Source organism: Muntiacus reevesi, chromosome 1, assembly GCF_963930625.1.
Source record: "Muntiacus reevesi chromosome 1, mMunRee1.1, whole genome shotgun sequence".
In the NCBI taxonomy this organism is placed as follows: Eukaryota; Metazoa; Chordata; class Mammalia; order Artiodactyla; family Cervidae; genus Muntiacus; species Muntiacus reevesi.
In genome coordinates this window covers 189,428,726-189,451,770 of record NC_089249.1, presented here as the reverse complement: position 1 = coordinate 189,451,770, position 23,045 = coordinate 189,428,726, and the positions used below count along the sequence as shown (strand labels likewise).

The 23,045-nt window shown below is 39.7% G+C and overlaps 1 protein-coding gene across 2 annotated transcripts in view; it reads right to left on the bottom strand.

Moving 5' to 3' along the window:
- Positions 1–6,524: 6,524 nt before the first annotated feature.
- Positions 6,525–23,045, bottom strand: part of LOC136165813 (adhesion G protein-coupled receptor E2-like) — a 55,201-nt gene continuing 38,680 nt past the window's right edge. The window contains exons 15-19 of one of the 2 annotated variants that reach the window (XM_065932043.1): positions 21,135–21,201; positions 20,779–20,870; positions 19,722–19,890; positions 19,522–19,626; positions 6,525–7,906 (exon numbers count right to left, since the gene is read on the bottom strand). In XM_065932043.1, the coding sequence (XP_065788115.1) occupies positions 7,871–7,906; positions 19,522–19,626; positions 19,722–19,890; positions 20,779–20,870; positions 21,135–21,201 (469 nt within the window). In that variant the 3' untranslated portion in view covers positions 6,525–7,870. Of the gene's footprint in view, positions 7,907–19,521; positions 19,627–19,721; positions 19,891–20,778; positions 20,871–21,134; positions 21,202–23,045 lie in introns of those variants that run through there. The other variant, XR_010662806.1, reaches the window with a different exon arrangement.

Below are 23,045 nucleotides of genomic sequence, written 5' to 3'. Positions count from 1 at the left end.
ATTTTGTGTTCTTGTTGTCTCATATCACCTGATTTTATATTGTGAATTTGTTACCAAGTTGAGGAAACTATAGTTATTTTCTGCTTTATTTCCCCCTTTAGCCTTTTTGCTCTATTAAATTGTTATAAACCTATTCTGATAAAGAGTTGCAATTTCCTGATTCTGTGCTTATCACCTTGCTCAATTTCCAGTGCTATCTAGTGCATACTTCACCTTGTTTATTGAGTTCCTAGGCTCCAAAATTTCTGTCTGGTTCTTTTTCAGAAGTTCAATCTTTTTTGAAGTATTCCTTTTGTTCATTAATTTTATTTCTGAGCTCATTAAACTACCTTTCTGAATTTTCTCATAGCTGGTTGAGTTTCTTCATGGCAGCTGTTTGAATTCTGTCAGTTCAGTCTCTATACTCTGTGACGTTAAGCTTGGTATCTAGAGGATTATCATTTTCTTTCTGTGATAGCATTATTCTGATTCTTCATAGTGTTTGATGAGTTGTACTTCTGCACATTTGAAGGATGGAACACCTTTCTGCTTGTTTCAATGCATCAGACATTAAAAACCTCTCTTTTGCTTCCAGGAGGTGGCGATATAGGATATTGTTTGTTTATTTCTTCAACCTGAGCAGCTGCTGCTGCTGTTGCTAAGTCGCTTCAGTCGTGTCCGACTGCGTGCGACCCCATAGACGGCAGCCCACCAGGGTCCCCCGTCCCTGGGGTTCTCCAGGCAAGAACAATGGAGTGGGTTGCCATTTCCTTCTCCAGTGCATGAGAGTGAGAAATGAAAGTGAAGTCGCGGGGTATTCTTCTGCCCCCTTCTGATGCCTATGTCAGAAGCTTTCTCTATCTCCTTTATACTTTAATAAAAGTTTATTACACAAAAGCTCTGAGTGATCCAGCCTCGTCTCTGGCCCCGGATTGAATTCATCTCCTCCGGAGGCCAAGAATCCTGCGTCTCATCGTTCAGCAGCAACCTTTCATCTTGGGGGCTCGTCCAGGATCCTTCAGGACAAGATGGGCCTGATAATCTATGTGAGCCTACTTCTGCTGACTCCAGAAATCCTGAGTCTGCCGTTTGATCCTCAAGACAATGCCTTCCTGTCCTGGGCTCACTCCTATGCTGCATTCCACCATCGGTCTAACTGCTGGGTCTGCGGAGCACTCCCCTCTTCATCGGTGGAAGGCTTCACGTGGTGGACATCTCCACTTCAAGGAAAAGACTTTCTCCAAGTCTGCAAATACCTTCAACAATCCCATGTGATGCCTCTTCTTAAACTGATGACATCTAACAACCTTAAGATGGACTGGTGTAGCTATGGACATAATGAGACTTTTCATTTTGATTTTAACTTGGTTTAATGACTATTTGCCTTACATCTGTAACTGTATAATGGGATTTTCTAACCGTCTAAAAGCTTTTAATTTACAAATAGTTGTCCGAGCTCCTATGAGCGCCACAGGCTCCTTCAACTATTACTTGGAGCCCCTGGATCAGACATCCTCACTATGAGGATTAGGAGAATATGTTGCCTCACCAATTCAGGGACAACGCCCCTTGTCAGCTCAGAAGCAGTTATGGAATGAGAACGACGCCCCCTTTCCCTAGGCAACATAATTCTCCTAAAAGAAAAGGGGGGAATGAGAGAGCCATTTCCTAGGCAGATTGATAAGAAGGCTAGGGGTCCCCAAGGAAAGAGAGGTCTGGGATATTCAAGGAGGAAGAAAGGACAAACTTTTTTACTTTTTTTCCTCTACATCCCTTAGGATTACATAACAATAATGTATCCTGCCTGAGGACAATCTTTGGATTAAACCTTCTAGCCAACTCTGTTATCTTAAAATGTAAAAAAAAAAAAAAAAAAAAAAGAAAGTGAAGTCGCTCAGTCGTGTCTGACTCTTCATGACTCATGGACTGCAGCTTACCAGGCTCCTCCGTCCATGGGATTTTCCAGGCAAAAGTACTGGAGTGGGGTGCCATTGCCTTCTCTGAGTTGCTTCTACTAGTCTGTTTTTAATTTTATTTTTTAATTGGAGGATAATTGCTTTAAAATATTGTGTTAGTTTCTGCCATACATCAACATGCATTAGCCATAGGTATACACACAGCTCCTCCGTCTTGAACTTTCTCCCACCTCGCACGCCATGCAGTATCTCTAGGTTGTCACAGAGCACTGGGTTTGAGCTTCCAGCATCATAGAGCAGGTTCCCACTGGCCATCCATTTTACATATGGTAAAGTATATGTTTTGGGGCTTCCCAGGTGGCACTAGTGGTAAAGAACCTGCCTGCCAACGTAGGAGACACAAGAGACGTGGTTTTGATTCCTGGATTGGGAAAGTCCCCTGGAGGAGGGCATCATAACCCACTCCACTATTTGTGCCAGGAGAATCCCCATAAACAGAGGATCCTGGGGAGTCTACAGTGCATAGGGTCACACAGAGTCAAACATAAGTGAATCGACATAGTACGAGCACATTCAAAGTCTATGTTTCAATGCTACCCTCCCAATATGTCCCACCCTCTCCTTCTCCAACTGTGTCTACACAGTTGGGTGTTTTTCTTTTTTATATTGAGTTCTATGAGCTGTTTGTTATTTTGCAAATTAACTTCTTGTTTGTTGCATCATTTGCAAGTATGTTCTCCCACTCTGTAGGTTGTCCTTTCGTTTCATTTATAGTTTCCTTTTGGAGAAGGCAATGGCAACCCGCTCCAGTACTCTTGCCTGGAAAATCCCACTGACGGAGGAGCCTGGTTGGCTGCAGTCCCTGGGGTCGCTAAGAGTCGGACACGACTGAAGCGACTTAGCAGCAGCAGCATAGTTTCCTTTGCTGTGCAAAGGATTTGCTGTGCAAAGAATTTTGATTTTAATTAGGTCTCATTTGTTTGTTTTTATTTCCATGACTCTAGGAGATGAACCCCAAAAGATACCGCTGTGATTTCTGTGGAAGGGTGTTGTGCCTTTGTTTTCCTCTAAGAGTTTTATAGTACCCAATCTTACACTTAGGTCTTTAATCTATTTTGATTTTCTTTTTTTGTATGATGTTTAAAAGTGTTCTAATGTCAATCTTTTATATGTAGCTGTCTAGTTCTCCTAGCACCACTATTGAAGACACTGTCTTTTCCCCATTGTACATTTTCCCTTCCGTTGTTATAGATTAGGTGGCCATAGGTGCATGAATTTATCTCTGGGATTTCTATCCTATTCCATTGATCTGTGTTTCTGTTTTTTTTTGTGTCAGTACAATGCAGTTTTGATAGTTATAGTTAGTAGTGTAGTGTGAAATTAGAGAGCTTGATTCCTTTGGCTCTGTTTTTCTTTCTCAAGGTTGCTTTTGCAATTCCATACACATTAAAAATTTTTTGTTCTAGTTTTGTGGAAAAGGCCATACAAGAAAAACTCACAATTAACATCATACTGAACAGTGAAAAGCTGAAAGCATTTTCTCTGATGAAAAATTTAAATGAATTCCTCCTGATCATCTGTGACAGCTAGATCATTGCTTTCTGTGCTTTGCGTATGTGTATCAGTGTTCCTTCCTGATGGTCTCTCTGTGGATGATACTGTCTTTTCTTAGAGTTTAGGTTACTTTGTTGTATATTAGCTCTCTCTGAGTCCAAGAAAATGAATGACTTTGTAGTTTATTAGGATATTTCTTATGAGTTTTCTGTTACTGGTTGCCATTTTCTATTTCCTAAGCAGAACGGACACAACTGAGTGGCTAAACTGAACTGAACTGAAGCAGAAGTGGAAATGCCCTCTATTCCTTGTATTATAAAAATGTTATTTTTAATTTTTAGATTTTACAGAATCACCATGTAGAAATCAAATTCCATATATTTATAAGATATCTATATACAAAGTTAGCTTTGTAAACCGAAAAGTTCATTAGTATATATATTTTAGGAATTAATAATTAATTATGCATTTATTTTTATGATGGATTTTATTTATAAGTCTAAGCAGAGAGAATTTTGTGTAATAACACACTAAAATCTTTTTTTTATTAAAAAAATTTTTTTTTATTAGTTGGAAGCTAATTACTTCACAACATTTCAGTGGGTTTTGTCATACATTGACATGAATCAGCCACAGAGTTACACGTAATCCCCATCCCGATCCCCCCTCCCACCTCCCTCTCCACCCGATTCCTCTGGGTCCTCCCAGTGCACCAGGCCAGAGTATTTGTCTCATGCATCCCACCTGGGCCCGTGATCTGTTTCACCATAGATAATATACATGCTGTTCTTTCGAAACATCCCACCCTCACCTTCTCCCACAGAATTCAAAAGTCTGTTCTGTACTTCTGTGTCTCTTTTTCTGTTTTGCATATAGGGTTATCGTTACCATCTTTCTAAATTCCATATATATGTGTTAGTATGCTGTAATGTTCTTTATCTTTCTGGCTTACTTCACTCTGTATAATAGGCTCCAGTTTCATCGATCTCATTAGAACTGATTCAAATGAATTCTTTCTAACAGCTGAGTAATATTCCATGGTGTATATGTACCACAGCTTCCTTATCCATTCATCTGCTGATGGGCATCTAGGTTGCTTCCATGTCCTGGCTATTATAAACAGGGCTGCAATGAATATTGGGGTGCACGTGTCTCTTTCAGATCTAGTTTCCTCAGTGTGTATGCCCAGAAGTGGGATTGCTGGGTCATACGGCAGTTCTATTTCCAGTTTTTTAAGAAATCTCCACACTGTTTTCCATAGTGGCTGTATTAGTTTGCATTCCCACCAACAGATAACACACTAAAATCTTATATATACTCTACCTTGAGACCGCAGTTATTCACATAATGCCATATGAAAAATCTTTCACAATGTATTTACACAGACGTATATTTTCCTGCTAATACATGATTTTCAGGGAACATACTGTAACACTTTTTTCTTTACTATATCTCCATCAAATATTGCAGAATTTATAGAATATGCTCTACATAATTATAATACTATTATATACAAAAAATAATTTCATAATAACTGTAAATATCTCATGCATATACAATTTATCCCAATTGTTTCCAAAATATTTTTATAGCATATATCCAAATCGGAGTCCTACAGAAAGGCTGTTGCTGAGCCGTGAAAGACACCAGGATTCTTGGCCTCCGGAGGAGAGGAATTCAATCCGAGACCAGTGACGAGGCTTGATCGCTCAGAGTTTTTGTGTAGTAAAGTTTTATTAAAATATAAAAGAGATAGAGAAAGCCTCTGACATAGACATCAGAGGGGTGCAGAAAGAGTGCCCCCTGCTAGCCTTTAGCAGCATGCTATATACCTATCAGCAATCTGTTAATTAGAGAAAGGAGATGTCTCAAAACTCAGAGTGGCACCAAGCCCCTCACCCACAACATGCATTTTGGGATAACATTAGCACCAGGTGAGTCATCCTGGGCCATAAAATGATTGACATGAATCATGAAGAAAAGCAGGTTTTCAAGTAAATATATAGATTCATTAATATAGATTAGGAGAACAATGTATGAGTAAAACATACAGGTTTGTTGAGCCCTTATTTGTTCTGAGTCTTAAGTGAACAGACTTGAAGAAAGACAGAGTCTAGGGTAAATACATAGTTCAGTAACATAGCTTAAGACAAACATTTCCATGAGAAAAACACTTTGGTTAGCTCAAGGTTTGAGAAAAGTTAAGCTCAGGTGGAGACAGGTGTCATTATGGAAACATAGAATTTTAAGAAAAAACTCTTTAAATTTGTATAGAGAAGGGGAAAAAAATCTAGCCCTTGTTTGTTTCCTCCTGCCACTTAAGAAAGAGATAAACAATGTCTGACACTTGCAGTCTATTTCCTCTCTTTGGAGACCCCTGGCCTTCTTGCCTGTTACCCTCTCACTACTAAAGTTGACAGTGAATTTGATGACCATGTCACTTTTGTCACTTATCTAGATGACCTTATGCATCTTTTACAATGACACTGACATTAGAAAACTTTCCTATATTCTGTATTTGCCTGTACGGTTATTTAATGTGTGTGCTTTTCTCCTGTGTTTCATGTGTACTGAAGGTCTGGTCGAAAGAACAGGTACCAGAAAGAGCTTTCTAGAAAGGGCCAGATGGTAAAAATGTTTGGCTTTGTGGTCTTGCAGGCTGTTTCACGAGCACTCGACTTCACACTGTAGCCTGAAAGCAACTTTGGACAATAAACCAGTGAATAGTGTGGTTATGAACCATTAAGAGTTTATTTGCAAAAACAGGCAGCTTCCTGGATTTGCCTGCAGGTTATACTTTGCTAAGCCTTGGTCTAAAGTTTAGATTAGATATAGGTTAAATTGATTGGGCTTCCCTGATGGCTTAGTGGGTAAAGAATCTGCCAGCAATGCAGGAGACACAGGTAGATGAGGGTTCGATCTCTCAATCAGAAAGATCCCCTGGAAGAGATCAATACTAGAGGCAACCCACTCTTGTATTCTTGCCTGGAGAATGCCATGGACAGAGGAGCCTGGAGGGCTGGACACGACTGAAGCGACAGCACACACACGCACACACTTAAGATATGGACACAAACCTTTATTTAGCACGAATGGGATGTTTTCAGTTCATGTCTTATCAGGAAATATACAACATCAGACTGATATTATTGATGCTAAAATTGCTCATTAAGTTCATTTGATGCCTATCTGATCTAACATTATAAAAATACACTTTTGTCCTTGTAATAAATCAATAATCACTTAAGAGAATTCTTTAGCATTGTGAGATTGGCCATTCTTTCAACAAGATTTCCCCCAGTGCTTTTAGTGGCGATTTACTGGATACTGAAATATTGTCATAATCTACTTCTGTCATATCTTCTACACTTACTTTCAAATAGGTTAAGTATCACTATGTGCTCATGAATATTTTAAATTTAACACCTTATGATCGTTTAAAGTCATTTTTCATTTGGTTTAAACTGATGCAAATCTGGTCAGTGGATGTCCATGGGACATTTCTATGTCCCTCTGGACTTGGATCTTTCCAAGATCACATTCTGAGAATGAGATAGTTTGTTATACATGTAAGAAAAACTTAAAAAATGTGCAGTAGCAATATACTCTTTCTAATCCAGCACATCTTACAATTGTAAGGATGTAGAGATTTTATTTATTCACGGGGTTCTGATTTTACTCTTAACAAAGCCTTTTCTTTAACATGTAAGCTCTGTGAAATTAGAAACGAGATCTCTTAATTTAGTGCAGTACATGGTGTGTACCAAGCTTCCATGGTGGCTCAGATGGTAAAGAATCTGCCTGCAATGCAGGAGGCGAGACTTCAGTCCATGGGTCAGGGAGATCCCCTGAAGAAAGGAATGGCTATCCACTCCAGTATTCTTGCCTGGAGAATTCCATGGACAGAAGAGCCTGGTGGGCTATGGACTATGGGGTTACAAAGAGTCGGACACTACTGAGTGGCTGACAAACACTCACACATATGGTGAGTAGTAAAATATATTTTTCTAATGCCTAAGTTAGTAATCTTTACATGGAGGGTGAAGAAGTTGAAGCATGTATGTATTGAAACCAACTGTCCCGTTGCTTGTAATTCAAGTGTTTTTAGGACAAAATCCAGGAAAAATTTGGAACATCATAGCAATTGTTTACCCTCCATGTAGGTGTTTGAACCTTACTTTCCTGGCTTACGGTATTTTAAGACAGTTTTCTGAAGCTCGTTTTCCTTATCATATACCTTCAAATATCTTCATATACCTACAAACTTGAGGAACTTTGTAGAAAAAGGTTGAAGCAGGTGATTTAATCTAAGGCAACTGAGGAATTGCATCAGAGCCCTTTGACTATGCAGAGAATGAGTTGAGCATCACATGGAGTAGAAAAGCAAAATTCTCCAGCAATCTAAATATCACGGATTCCCATCATACTTCCTTACACAATGGTTCTGTGAAGAGTTCCTGCAACAAACATGAAAACATATTTTAAAAGCTTTCCCAAAGATGATGGTTCAGAATTTTCCTTGCCGACCAGGATACAAGATCATCTGATTTAGTTGTGAATTTAAGTCTCCTGAGAAGGAATACGTAAAAATGATACTTTGTTAGAAAGTGCAAAACTTTTACATTGAAAACTAAAGAAGATTCTCAAAAGAAGTCAAAGAAGACCCAAAGAAATGGATAAACATGCCACATTCATAGATCAGAAGACAATATTGTTAATATGGTAGCATTCCACCAAATTGACCTATAGACTCAATTCAATCCTTATCAACATCTCAGTAACCTTATGATGTTGAATAAATATCCCCAGTTTCAATCAACTGATATTACTTTGAATGTTTTTTGCACATGGCTTTGTGCTGACCCTGTGCATTAAAAATAACACGGGCAAGATTTCTGATTTCACAAACCTTACCATCTAGTGGGGAGATAAATACAAATGGTCAATTATATTTGTGAAATGGGAGGTCCCTCTGCCCTGGTCCCTCCAATGATGTCCCTATCTTTTTCCTGTCCATGTAATGACCTAGAGCATTCTCTGTCCAGATGATTCTCTCTGTGTAAATGAAAAGAAAGCAATGGACCTCCCTGGCCTCTTAGAAGATGTGATAAGTAGATAATGAACCTGATTTCCCCAGGTACAGTAGTGTGGATGAGGGTAGTGGGAAGAGCATGAATAAAGATACGGACATGAATTGGCATCCTGGGTCCTGGGTCAGGTATGACATTTATCAGTAAAATGTCGAATAAATAACAAGCCCTCCAGATGATTTTTATGCACTGTAAAACTTGAGAGTCTTAGTTCCACCAGGAGAATAAAGAGTGTGCCCCAATCCATAAGAAAAGTACTACAAGCTAATAGAAAAATATGCCAAGGATGTGAACAAGTTGTTTCCAGAGATTGAAATATTACTGACTCATAAAGAAAGATGTTCACTTCCACTAATAATAAAACGGATACAAAGATACAAATCTTTCCCTAGATATGCTATTTATCTCTCAGATGGGTAAAAGTACAAAACTTGATAAGAACCTTGTGGTGAGGCTGTAGGGGAACATGTGGCTCAGGATAAAAAATCTGCCTGCCAGTGCAAGAAATGCAAGAGTTGTGAGTTTGACCCCTAGGTTAGCAAGATCCTGGAAGAGGAAATGGCAACACACTGCAGTATTCTTGCCTGGAAAATCTCATGAATAGAGGAGCTTGCAGGCCACAGTACATGGAATCGCAACAGAGTTCAACAAAATTGAGCACACACACACACACACACACACACACACACACATATACTATTGGTGGCAAGGTCCATGGAATGACCTCAAGATGTTGAAATATGGAAGTATCTACAAATATGCAGTTGTGAATTTGACGCAGTATCCAACCTAACTGCACAATAAAAAATGAGAACAATGAAGTAAGTGTAAACAGTTGCAACATTATTTGTATTAGCAAATGACCTAACAAAAACACTCATTATAAGAGACTGGATATGTAATTTATCCAACAGAAGGCCACATGGTCAAAAAATAATGGAGGATCTTTTTGTAGTCTCAAGAGAATAATCTATCAGACGTGTGGAAAAAGAGGAACAAATAAGAAATACATAGATTGTATTTACTATGTAAAATATCTATTGACACGTGCAGGAGAAACCAACTTTGGATTTCGGACCAAGAGGAACTCAGTGTCTAGGGTTCAAAATGAGATGGAGATGGTTCCTTTCTTATTCTCTTGGCATTCAAATCCCAAATATTTTAACTCTTCACTAAATGTAAAATGGTGTATAAAGTATGGATATTTTGACATCTAGTCACATGGCTGTAGGAAACCTGGCCTTAGATTGTTGTTCAGACTTCTGAGGGCTCCTGTGATTCTTAGGCATTTTGTGCTACAGTCATTTCATGCTTAGTTTTATGTGAGTGCCACTTTTATTTCAGTAAATTCCCCAATACTTCAGGTTGCCAGAGAGTCTTGGTTTTGATGAGCCAGAGAAAGTAAACAGCTCACCTGGTCAGGTGAAGAAGCAAAGATTTCTCCTGACTCACCTGTACTCACTGGTTCTTCTGGTCCCCTCTGACCTCTGCCATCATCAAATCTTTCTTTCTCTAAGCCCTTGCGCACTCCATTCCAGAAAACTCTCATGGTATTGAGAATTCTATTGACAACCATATCACTGTCGCCTGTGGTATACATAACCACTTCCAGGTTTGAAGTCAAATGTGAATCTGGGTGGGCTTCCCACGTGGTGATAAAGAATGCAGTAAACAACGCAAGAGACATAAGAGGTACAGGTTTCATCCCTGGGTTTGAAAGATCCTATGGAGAAGAGAATGGCTACCCACTCCAGTATTCTTGCCTGGGAAAGTCCATAGAAAAAGAGTCGGGGGTGGGGGGCTACAGCCTATTGGATTGCAAAAGTTGGAGATGACTTAGAGACTAAACCACTGTGGCTAATTCACATTGCTTTATCACTTAAACCAACACAACATTGTAAAGCAATTATCCTCCAGTTTGAGGAAAAAACAAACAAAAAAAGGAACTTCCTCTACAAAATAAGCAAAAACACAAACTGAGTTGCTTTCTTTTTTTTTTTTGGAGAAAAGATTCAAAGTTTAGAGATTTTTTCATGTAAGGAAGCTTCTCCTGGTGGCCTCCAGATAGAGACACTGTGAGAGGGTCCAGGAGAGGCCACCTGAGAAGGAACACATATAGGCCCTGAGAGCTATACCTGCTCCCTTGCTGATAGATAGGAAGACAATGAGACCTTAGTCCGACAACCACAAGGAACTGAACTTTGCCAGAAGTCAGGGGGTTGGATGAGGACTCCAAGCCTCAATAAGAATATAGTCCAGGCGGACAGAAAGATTTCAGCATTATAAAATCTGAGCAGCCATCCCAGCTACAGCATGTAAGATTTAATTCTTTCTGGTTTTACATGTGTGGGAATTTGTTACCCAGCAGCACACATTGAATGTAGCCACTCTGAGGGTTCCTCTCTGCACTTCATAGTGGGCTATGAGGACAGCAAAGCTGCTGAGGTGGGGCTGATGTCTGTGGTTCTCACCATCTTGCAGCCTCTGGTGGCCCTGTGACCACTTACATTCTGGCCACGCTCCCAGAAGATGCAGTACGCCTTCTCCTTTGGCCCAAGCATCAGTGACTATAGGGACAGGAAGTAGGTGTGAGCTGGTGGGTCTGTTGCTTGGAAATGCTGACCCAAAGCTAGCTTATGCTGGGCTTTCCTGGGGATGTGATGCACTCGTGGGGGAGCTCCCTGAAACCCAAGGCTCTCTGCCCAGGACCCAGGAGGACTCTTCCACATCCACAGCTCCATCCCAGCAGGACTCACGTGCTGGAAGACCAAGGTGATGGGGGAGCTGAGGTTCTGGGTGTTATTGTTGCTGATAAAGGTGGATATGCCGTCTGACATCAGGGTGGGGGAGATTTCCCACAGCAAACCCCTGTGTGTCTCTTGTGGACTTGCCTGTTCCTCAGTATCCAGGACCAGGGGACTTTATCCAGCAATTTTCCCATCCCAGGTGTGGAGATAAGCCCTACCACTATAGGACCTGCAGGACAAGAACAAGGTTGACATCTGGGCGTGCCCAACATGACCCCTCTTTTAGATGGACTCTTTCTTTGTAGCCCCATCATAATATGCAATTCCTTTTAAACTTAATTTTGTTTCTTGGTTAGTGGCCACAAGAGGCTGCTGTAAGTGGGGCGAGGTTTCTCTAATAATTTGATACAGCAAAGTGACTCAGTTATGCACATATATACATTCTTTTTATATTATTTTCCATTATGATTTATCATAGGTGTTTAAAGTTTTTTGAAAGCCCTGTCAGACACACTAAAATTCCAGATTTGCAGGAATTGAGTAACCAAGAAGTCCACCACCATGACTTCTTTCACACTGATGACATGATGAATTTCTTGAAACACACAGAACTAAGTATCTTTTGTCCTCACCTAATGGCTCAAAGAATAACACTTCAGGTTTCCCAAGGGATAAGAAGATACAGTTCAAATGATCTTTCTTCTGCCACTCTGTGCAGCTTGAGGGATCTTAGTTTCCTGAGCAGGGACTGAAGCTGGGTGCAGAGCAGTGAAAGTGCCAAGTCTTAACCACTGGACTGCCAGGGAATCCCTCCAAAGATCTTTTTAAAGTTAATTAATTTATTTTAATTGGAGGCTAATTACTTTACAGTATTGGGGTGGCTTTTGCCATACACGTATCAACACGAATCAGCCATAGGTGTACATGGGTCCCCCAATCCTGAGCCCCCCTCCCATCTCCCTCCCTTCTGCATCCCTCCAGGTTGGCCCAGAGCACTGGTTCTGAGTGCCCTGTTTCATGCATCAAACTTGCCCTGGTCATCTATTTTACATTTGGTAATGTACATGTTTCAATGCTATTCTCTCAAATTGTCCCACCTTCACCTTCTCCCACACAGTCCAAAAGTCTGTTCTTTACATCTGCCTCTCTTTAGCTGTCTTGCATATAGGGTCATCATTGCCATCTTTCTACATTCTATATGTATGCATTAATATACTGTATTAGTATTTCTCTTTCTGACTTACTTCATCCTGTATAATAGGCTCCAGCTTCATCCACTTCATTAGAATGGACACAAATGCATTCTTTTTGTTTTTATAGCTGAGTAATATTCCATTCTGAATATGTACCACACCTTCCTTATCCATTTGTCTGCTGATGGACATCTAGGTTGCTTCCATGTCCTAGCTATTGTAAACAGTGTAGCAATGAACACTGGGGTACACGTGTCTCTTTCAATTCTGGTTTCTTTGGTGTGTATGTCCAGCAGTGGGATTGCTGGGTCATATGGCAATTCTATTTCCAGGTTTTTAAGGAATCTCCACACTGTTCTCCATAGTGGCTGTACTAGTTTGCATTCCCACCAACAGCATTAGAGGGTTCCCTTTTCTCCACACCCTCTCCAGCATTTATTGTTGGTAGACTTTTTGATGGCAGCCATGTTGAAAGGTGTGAGATGGTACTTCATTGTGGTTTTGATTAGCATTTTCTGATAATGAGCGATGTTGAGCATCTTTTCATGTGTTTGTTAACCATCTATAGGTCTTCTTTGGAGAAATGTCTGTTTAGTTCTTTGGCACATTTTTTGATTGGGTTATTTGTTTTTCTGGTATTGAGCTGCATGAGCTGTTTGTATAATTTGGAGTTTAATTCTTTGTTATCAGTTGCTTCAGTTGCTATTATTTTCTCCCATTCTGAAGACTACCTTTTCACTTTGTTTCTGGTTTCCTTCATTGCGTGAAAGCTTTTAAGTTTAACTAGGCCCAATTTGTTTATTTTGCTTTCATTTCCTTTACTCTGGGAGATGGGTCATAGAGGATCCTGCTTTGATTTATGTCAGAGACTGTTCTACCTGTTTTCCTCTAAGAGTTTTATAGTTTCTGGTCTTATGTTTAGATTTTTAATCCATTTTGAGTTTATTTTTGTGTATGGTGTTAGAAAGTGCTCTAGTTTCATTCTTTTACAGGTGGCCAGCCAGTTTTCCCAGCACCACTTGTTAGAGAGATTGTCTTTTCTCTGTTGTTTATTCTTGCCTCCTTTGTCAAAGATAAGGTGTCCATAGGTGAATGGATTTATCTCTGGGCTTTCTACTTTGTTTCACTGATCTATATTTCTGTCTTTGTGCCAGTACCATTCTGTCTTGATGACTGTAGCTTTGTAGCATAGTCTGAAGTCAGGCAGGTTGATTCCTCAAGTTCCATTCTTCTTTCTCAAGATTACTTTGGCTACTCGAGGTTTTTTCTGTTTCCATGCAAATTGTGAAATTATTTGTCCTAGCTCTGTGAAAAATCAAGGATCTTTTAAAGTAACTTGGAAAGGTAATATTTTAGAAATGATACATGAGACCATAGAAAGATAATTATTTCCTTTGAAAAAAAGAAAAGAAATTTAAGAAGCCTTTAGTCAAAAAAATCTCCTTGTCAGATGGACTTCTCAGGATAAGATCAAAATGCCTATCAGACTGGATGAAATTTGGTTGAGCCTGGTCTTTCTCAGAAATTACATCTCCCTACATTTACTAACCTTGAAGTTATAGAATATAATAACAGTTAAATGTCCTACAAAAACAAACAAACAACAACTGTCTGTTTCTAAATGTATGTCTCTATTTCTCTGCTCAGAGTTTGGGAAATGTTTTCTTCATGGAGTCATAAAATAGGGCAGTTTGAAAATTGATAAAAGTCTAGAAATTTTATCTGCTATTAATCACCTGAGATGTAAAGGAAAAAACACTGAAATCCTTTTGGACAATCCTTACCACCTGCAATATGTGCTATTTATTCCTAGGTCTATAGAAAGCTCAGGGAAAATTCTGGTGTTTGGGATGGGCAACTTCACATGATTATCTCTACTCAAGAAGGTTTCAAATATTGTGCTCCAGGAAATTATACACAATGGAACACAGATAAATTATTTTGTTTTTCTTGAACAAGATGACAGGAAGTCATAGAAGAGATTCCAGGATGAAAGAAAGACATTCTTAACTTTTAAGCACAAGAGACACCAAATTTTAGGAGACAGTAGAAGATGAAATTACATGAAGCCATGGATTTATTTGGTCCTTTGCCCATAGATAGTAGAAATAGCTGATCAGATTACTTGAAGTTTAGAATCCTTCAATGGCTATCTGATGCCATTACTGTGTTTCTCTATAGGGAAATTATATTTCATTTCTTCACCATGTCTATGATCTCTGCAGGAAGTAGGGGACAGTGGCAAATATTTATTCAAATATATATAATATGAAGAAGATGTCAGTGTTTCTACTATAAATCATGAGATTAAAAGATGCTTACTCCTTGAAAGGAAAGTTATGACCAGCCTAGACAGCTGTTGAAGCTGGAACTCCAATACTTTGGCTACCTGATGCAGAGAGCTGACTCATTTGAAAAGACCCTGATGCTGGGAAAGATTGAAGGCAGGAGGAGAAGGGGATGACAAAGGATGAGATGCTTGGATGCCATCACTGACTCAATGGAGATGAGTTTGAGTAAACTCCAGGAGTTGGTGATGGATAGGGAGACCTGGCATGCTGCAGTCCATGGGGTTGCAAAGAGTTGGACACGACTGAGCGACTGAACTGAACTGGACTGTAAATGAAACCCATGTACAATAGATGTGCTAGCAGAAAAATGATCCCACAAAGATGTCAACATCTTAATTCTGGAGGCTGCAAATACATTAGCTTACATGGAAAAATGAATTTTTATGATCTTGAGATGGAACATTTATCCTGGATTACCCTGGTGAGCCAATGTAGTGATCAGGATCTACATAAAGGAGAGAGGGAAGTAAGAGAGTAAGAGGCGGGGAAAGATATAACGATGGAGGTGAGGAAGAGAGAGAGAGGGAGATGAAGGAGGAGGAGAAGAAGAAGAGGAAGAAGGAGGAGGATAGAGGTGAGCTGATTGATCTGAAAAGCTACACTAAACAGACTTTGAAGATTGAGTGAATCATGAGGCCACTAACCATGGAATGCAGGCGGCACCAAGAAGTTAAAAAAAGGCGAAGAAATGCATATTTTCCTAAAGTCTCCAGAAGGGATACAGACATTTTGATTATAGTCCCATAAGATTCATTTTGAACTTTTGACTTCTAGATCTGTAAGATAAATTTGTTTGTTTTTAGTAGCAAGTGTGTGGTAAACTTTTACAGCAAGGGTAGGAAGCTACACTATGGAAGTGCAAGTTTTCTTGGATTCTGAAATGAGGGAAGCTCAGATCCTCTTCTGGGTCTCCCAGGGACAGGATTATGCCCTTGGTGAGGGTGAGTTGACTCAAGAACATGGAGAGTTAGCATTCCCTGAAGCAGACACTCATGGGTTATTTGTTCTGTTCTGTCTGAATGAGTGTAATCCATGAGTGGGACAGGGCTGTGGTAGAGCAAGGCATTGAAGCTCTCAGGTCTGTGGGGTCCTCCCTATGTGGACAGCATCAGTTGTATGAGGGAAGCCACATTAACTCCTGCTAGGTTATACTCTGCAACCTTGGCTGAATCAGCATTTAGTGTGAGGAGGATGTTCAGCCCCTCCCACCAAGACTTTACCCACTTAGAGTCTGCCAAATTCCCTTTGCATGTGGTTAGTCCTGATTGAGAGTTAATCTAAGAAAATGGTCTTAATTTGGAGGGAGGAGACAAATGAGGCAACTGAAGGTTTAAAATGTTTCACAGCTTGAAAAGCAATTTGACCAAGCTCATACAGCAAACACTTGGTTGAGCTAGTATTTCATTCCAGATTTGTTTCAGCCTAGGAACTAAGATCTACACAATGCTCTGGGATTATAAGGAAATACTTGGGTGTTAATTGGTAGACAGGATGGTTAATGATTAAAAAAATATGGTAGCACAGAGAATTATCTTGATATTTCCAAAGGAAAGAGGCACCATAAAATAATTGATATTTTTTTTTTTGGATATTTTATTCCCTTAATGATCAGGGAGTTCATTCATTCATTCATCTTTGTTTAGTAAATAATTGCTGATCATTTGGAAAATATTAAACAGCGGAGAGAGAGATTGATTAATAAGACAGTTTCTGTCCCTTCTTGCAGTTGCAGATTAATCACTGATTAACTTAACCAATCATGTAGCAATTATGTATTGAGTATTTCTACATGTCTGGCACTGTGTGAAGTGTTGAAGATATAACAGAGAGGAAAAGCAAAATGGTGCCTGCAGACACTAAATCTAGAAGGAAATAGATATTAATCAAATAGAGAAAACCAAGAGTAAAATGACTCTGACAAAACTCTCTAGGGGATATTGGAGAGAAACATGGAAGAATCTGATCTAATCTGAGCAGGTACAGGCTTCATGGAGGAATCGACATATAGAGATATGTCTGAAGGCATATATAGTTTTGAGTCAAGGAATAAAAAAGAGTGTTTTAAAGAGAAGGACTATGTGCAAAGCCTTTGTCCCAAAGAGGCACATTGAATTTTCAAAATTGAAAGAAATTTGATGCGGCTGGAATAATGGAGAGTACATGGTATATGAAGCTGGAGAGGAAAGCAGGAGATGAATCAAACAAATTCTCACTGATGTATGGCTCTTGGTCTTCACCCTATATGTAATGGGTTTACCAAAGAATGCAATGATTTTATTTGTGTTTTGAAAAGATCATTCTGATTTATGGGCAAAGGATGTTTGGGGAGGTGACAAGGATGGAGAGAATAGCAGGTGTTTAGGCAAGCTGGCAGCCTGGCTAAGGAGGAGGTGATGGAAGTTGAGATAGCAGGAGAGATTGTGGACATATTGAAAAGATAAGAATAAAAAGTTCAAGGGTGGTAGATTGTGATAATAATAAGATAACTGCTGAGTGTAGCTTTCAGGATCCAAACTTGTGCCACAGGATGAATGTGGTATCATGAAGATTGAGAAGGACACCATGGGAAAGAACTGGATTAGGGTAAAGATTGTAAATATTAAATTGGAAAGCTGAGTTGAAGATGACTTTGAGATACCAAAAATGTCAAATACTCTATACTCCTTTAGATTTCAGAGGAGAAGTCAGAGATAAAGGAACTAATGGTCATCATTTGCAGCTATTGTGACTGAATCTAAGGAATAAATGTTTTCTAGGAGAAAAGAATAAAACAGGATTTAAAGTTGTTCTGGAACCAATCCCTTGTAGGGAACTACAAAGGAGACAAAGAGAGAATAGCAAGAGAGAACAGAATAAAGACAAAGAGGAATGTATAAGTAGAATCTAGTGAGGATAAGGATGGAGTGTTTTATAAGAAAACAGTGGAGAATGACCAGAAATTCTGAGACTTTTTGGGAGATGGAGATCATTGTAAATCTAAGAGTTTTTTGTTTTGGTGAAATACAGGGGAAAGAAACTATAATTTGCATGGGCTGAAGGCATGAGTTTAAGACAGGGAAATAAAGACAGAAATGTCAATTCTTGGCTGGTATCTAGAAGATGGTCAAGTAGTACATGTTTGTAAGACAGAAGAGAACCAAACATGTATCCATGGCTATGGGGAAAATACTGTTGAAAATGAGAGGAAAGAGTGAGGGAAGAATGGTAAGTGGAAGAGAGAATGAGAGAATATGTGTGAAAAAGAATGTAAGGAAAATTGATAAGCATTGATAATGGGATTCAAAGCATAGGTGGAATAATTATCTTCAGAGAGGAGAAGGATCATTGTCTTAATGATACAAGAGGATGCACACTGCTATTTGTTATGGTGTAAAGTTCATAAAGTATCATCATGACAATGATGATTTTCTTTGTGAAATAAGTGCTGCGAACATTTGTTGAGAAAGGGAGAAGTGGTTGAAGATTCAGTGGTGGAATCAGTCCTTATGGAGGTTGGGGGGACAGGTAATGTGAGAAATGCAGAAGGGTTTCCAGGTATATAGTAGTTTCCTTTCAGTGAGATGGAAGATTGAAGGCATTAAATAGAAGATGGAAGAGGTCAGAAAATATAAGGAAAATAAGTTTGTAAGTCTAAATCAGTAAGTGTTGTTTCTCAGTCATCTCTGCCATGAATTATCCTGTGTCACTACTGCTTATCTTTTTCAGTTTTGTGGTAGGTAGAGGGTACCAAGGGACTTCCCCAGAGTCTCAGGGGTAAAGAATCTGCCTACAGTGCAGGAGACCTGCATTCAATCCCTGAGTCGGGAAGATCCCTTGGAGGAGTGCATGGCAACCCACTCCAGTATTCTTGCTGGAGAATCCCATGGACAGAGGGTCCCCTGGCGTGCTACAGTGCAAGGATAGCACGGAGTCAGACACGACTGAAGCAGCTGAGCGCAGCACAGCACAGGGCAGAGAGTGCCCAAAATATCAGGCGGTCCGGTTAAGACAGTCTAAAACTCCAGCTAACACCTTTCACCCTGGTGCACAGATAAGTACACACTATCCCCTCATTTCCTGCATTTTTGAGGGTGCTGCTGAGTGTTATGTCGAGACAGGTGTACAGCAAAATGGTAGGATCATGTGACTCTGAATAGAATGAGCCTCACCATTTCAGATCATTGATAATTGCTTATTTAGTTAACCATGCATGCCACATAGTAAGTGTTCAATAAGAATACTGATATGAGTCAAGATGGACTCAGTTGCCTAAAGAATACACGTGAAATACATTTTGCAAACAAACTGAGACCACTGCTAATGGTTAGTGTGTGTGTGTGTGTGTGTGTGTGTGTGTGTGTGTGTGTGTATGCACACATGCTCAGTGGTGTCTGATTGTGTGCAACCCAATGGTCTGTACCTGCCAGGCTCCTTTGTCCATGGAATTTTCCAGGCAAGAATATTGGAGTTCATTGCCATTTTCTACCTAGGGGATCTTCCTGACCCAGGGTTCGAATCCAGGTATCTGGCATCTCCTGCATTGACAGGCGGATTCTTCACCACCAATGCCACTTGAGAATGAGTCACACAGTAAACAAAGGGTAAGCCATCCTAAGACATCAACAGCTCATACGTAGTTGTCCAGTGTGCTAGGCATGTGCTGATCAATGAATTGGTTAGTGAAGTGCTCTGGGGACAGTTCATGATCTTACCTCACTGTGTTTGCAATCAGACATGGTCCTGCTGGAGAGCGTGTACTTCTCAGATTCGGCTTTGGTTTTCTTGATCCTCAACCACTTCGTGTATTGCTCACGGACCTGCAAAGCATGCTCTGAGTCAGCCCACCTGAGAAGAGTGAGGATGGGACGAGTCCTGAGAGGGAGTCAAGACAGTGGCGGCTGAGGAGGCAGACCTGCTGGCTGAGGAGGCAGTGCACCAGGAAGATGAAGACACCCTGCAGGCTGTTGATGATGGTGAAGAGATAGGACATGACGTGGGCAGCCGGTCCCACCTGCAGGACTCCCAGACACCACGTGCATCCCAAGATGAAGAGCTGAGCTGTGGCTTTAAATGTCAGCATCCTAGGTAGGAGGAGAAAGTAAGTTCCTGATACAACCAGAGCCATTCTCATCTTCACCCATGGATGTTCCTTCCTTTCCCTGTTGCTAATGACTTCTCAGACTGGGTTGTGATTGGTTTTATTCTTTGCTGTCAATGATGCTCCACAATAGAAATGCCACTGAGTTCTAGAATGACATATTTATTTGGATGGAAAGGGAAGCGACACTTCATAAGTTGCAAAAGCTTTATGATCCTCCGTGGAGATATCTAAATTTATTCAACCAATGTTCCTGAGGAAGTACCATGCATCATGCTCTGTGTTGTGTCCTGGTCATTAAATATCACAAAGGTGAGTTTTCTATTTTCATAAAGCTCATGTTCTACTCAAATGACTAATACTACAAAACAGTAAGATGGGTAATTTGGAAAAGATAATGGTAGAAATGCAAAAGAAAGAGCATTAGATATGCCCAAGATTTTCTGGAACAAAGGACTGCCTAAACCTCCGAGAAGATTTAATGTTCACTGGGATTTTTACCAGGAAGAGGAGTGGGAGAGAGGTGAGAATGAGCTTGAAATGTGGGTTGTGAAAGTGTAGTAGACTGTGGAAGTGGTCACAGATTCCTCTAAGTGCTTCATGGGAACATAATTGTTCCCTGCACATTTGTCATAAGACTGCTGACAAAGTCCAGAGAATGTTGCTGAGGGAGTCACAAGTTCACAAACTGGAATTAGAGATGAACAGAAAACACCACTGGGTCTGAACTTGCTGCCTTAGGACACCTCCATCCATTTTACTCTGGGTTTCCTTAGAAAACCTGAGGATGGACACAAGGAACTGTTCAGGCACATGCCTTCACTCTTGTGACCACACATCTGCAGGGTTGTCAGTCTCTTCTCCATCTTACCTCGTGTTCTGGAGGGTGGACACCTCACTGTTGAGGGAACAGAGTTTGCTTTTCAAAATCCAAAGGGTCATCAGAAAGAAAGCTAAATTGACCTTCAGGAAATCAGAAAAGAGTTATTGCATAAAATTTCAGTCCATTGTCCAGCCTATCCAACATCATTTCCGCACTTAGGTAGTTTCTATTTTTAACCATATTAGTGTGTTAAGTTTTAAGAATGGTCTTAGAAAATGCAGCAAAACCCATGATAACCCAGGAACACCCTGTTCTTGTCACCTCTGTCACCATGCCCCCCACTTTTAGTTCTCTTTAAATGATGCTTAGCTTAGTATTAATGATGCTTTAATGTCATCACTCACAGAGAAGATGGCACAGACTGGTCCAAGGAAACCCCATTTAAATCCCTTTTCTGAGTGGAGCCAGCAGCTGAGAAGGAAGAGAATAAAAAATGCATTTGTGGTCAAGAAAATGTGTACATATTTACAATGGAATATTAGTCAGAAGGAACAAAATAATGCCATCGGCAGTGACATGGATGGACCTAGAGATTGTCATACTGAGTGAAGTAAGTCAGATGGAGAAAGACAAATATCACATGATACTGCTTATATGCAGTATCTAAAAAAAAAGTGTGTAAATGAACCAATTTACAAAACAGAAATAAAGTCACAGATATAGAAAACAAGTTTATAGTTACCAAGGGGGAAAGGGGGTGATAAATTCTGTGACTAGGATTGACATATACACCCTACTATATTTAAAACAGGTAACTAATAAGGACCTACTATAGAGCTCAGGGTACTGTACTCAATATTTTGAAATGACCTATATGCAAAAAGAATCTGAAATGGGACTGAATATGTGTATATGGATAATTGACTTTGCTGTAAAGCAAAAACTAACACAACATTGTAAATCAACTATATTCCAATTAGAATTAGTTTAAAAAGGAATTTTTATTGCATATTAGTGCAAATATATGGAATCTAGAAAAATGGTACTGGTGAATTTATTTGTAGATCGGGAATAGAGACACAGACATAGAGAACAGACTTGTGGACACAATGAGGGGAGAATGTGGGGTGCATCGAGAGAGCAGCATTGAGACATATACATTACCAAGTGTAAAATAGTTAATGGGAAGTTGTATAACACAGGGAGCTCAACCCTGTGTCAGACCTGTGACAACCTAGAGGCGTGGGATGGGTGTGAGTGGGAGGGAGTATCAAGAGGGGGAAATATATGCATATTTATGGATGATTCACATTGTTGTATGGCAGAAACAAACAGGACACTGCAAGGCAGTGTCCAATTAAGAACAGATATTTAAAAAGTGACTCCCTTAAAAAAATTAAAAAGTACGTTTATAATTCTGTCATTACTCAAAAAGTATTGAGTGTCTCTATTTTGACAGGTTCTGTGGTTGTCTCTGACAATACAGTGGTGAAGAAACTATACATGTTCTTAAATCCCATATTGGCAGGAAATACACAATTTAGTGATAAAGAAGGGAGGTTATGACAATGTATCTTTGAATGTAATGCTCAGTTTTGGGTCTAAGGAAGTAGAAATGTTAAGGAAGATTTCCAAAGAAACCATGATTTAGTAGAAACAAGACCAATGAGTAGATGTTCCTGAGATAAACAGGGTTGAAGCAGGGATGTTTGTAAATATGTTAATTTTTGAGAGTCCTCTGAACCTAAAATAGTTTTAAGAGCCTTTCTTGCATTATTCAATTTAATTTTTTATCTGCTGTAAAACTCACCCACTGCTTTTTTAAAAAAAATATGGTTTTATTGAGATATGATTTCACATCCAATGAAATGTATCCATTAAAACTGTACAGTTCAGTGATCTCTGGATAGTCACAGAGTTGTACAGCCATCAACACAGTCTGACTTCAGAACACTTTCAACTCCTCAAAAAGAAACTGCATTCACATTAGATTGAGGAAATCCTCATTCTCGCTTCCATGAGTCCCAACCCTGATCCTAGCCCCAGGGTACCATTAACCAACTTTCTGTCACTATGGATCTGCCTGTTCAGGATACTCACATAAATGGAATCATACAGTATGTGGTCTTCTGTGGCTAGATTCTTTCACTTAATGTTTTCAAGGTTCATTCATGTTGCAATGTGGTTTTATGGCTGAAAATTTATTTTTAGTCTTTCTTCATAGCTGAATAATATTCTACTATGTGACTATGCTACATTTTGGTATACCTTCATCAGCTGATGGACATTTATGTCATTCTCAGGTTTTATGACTG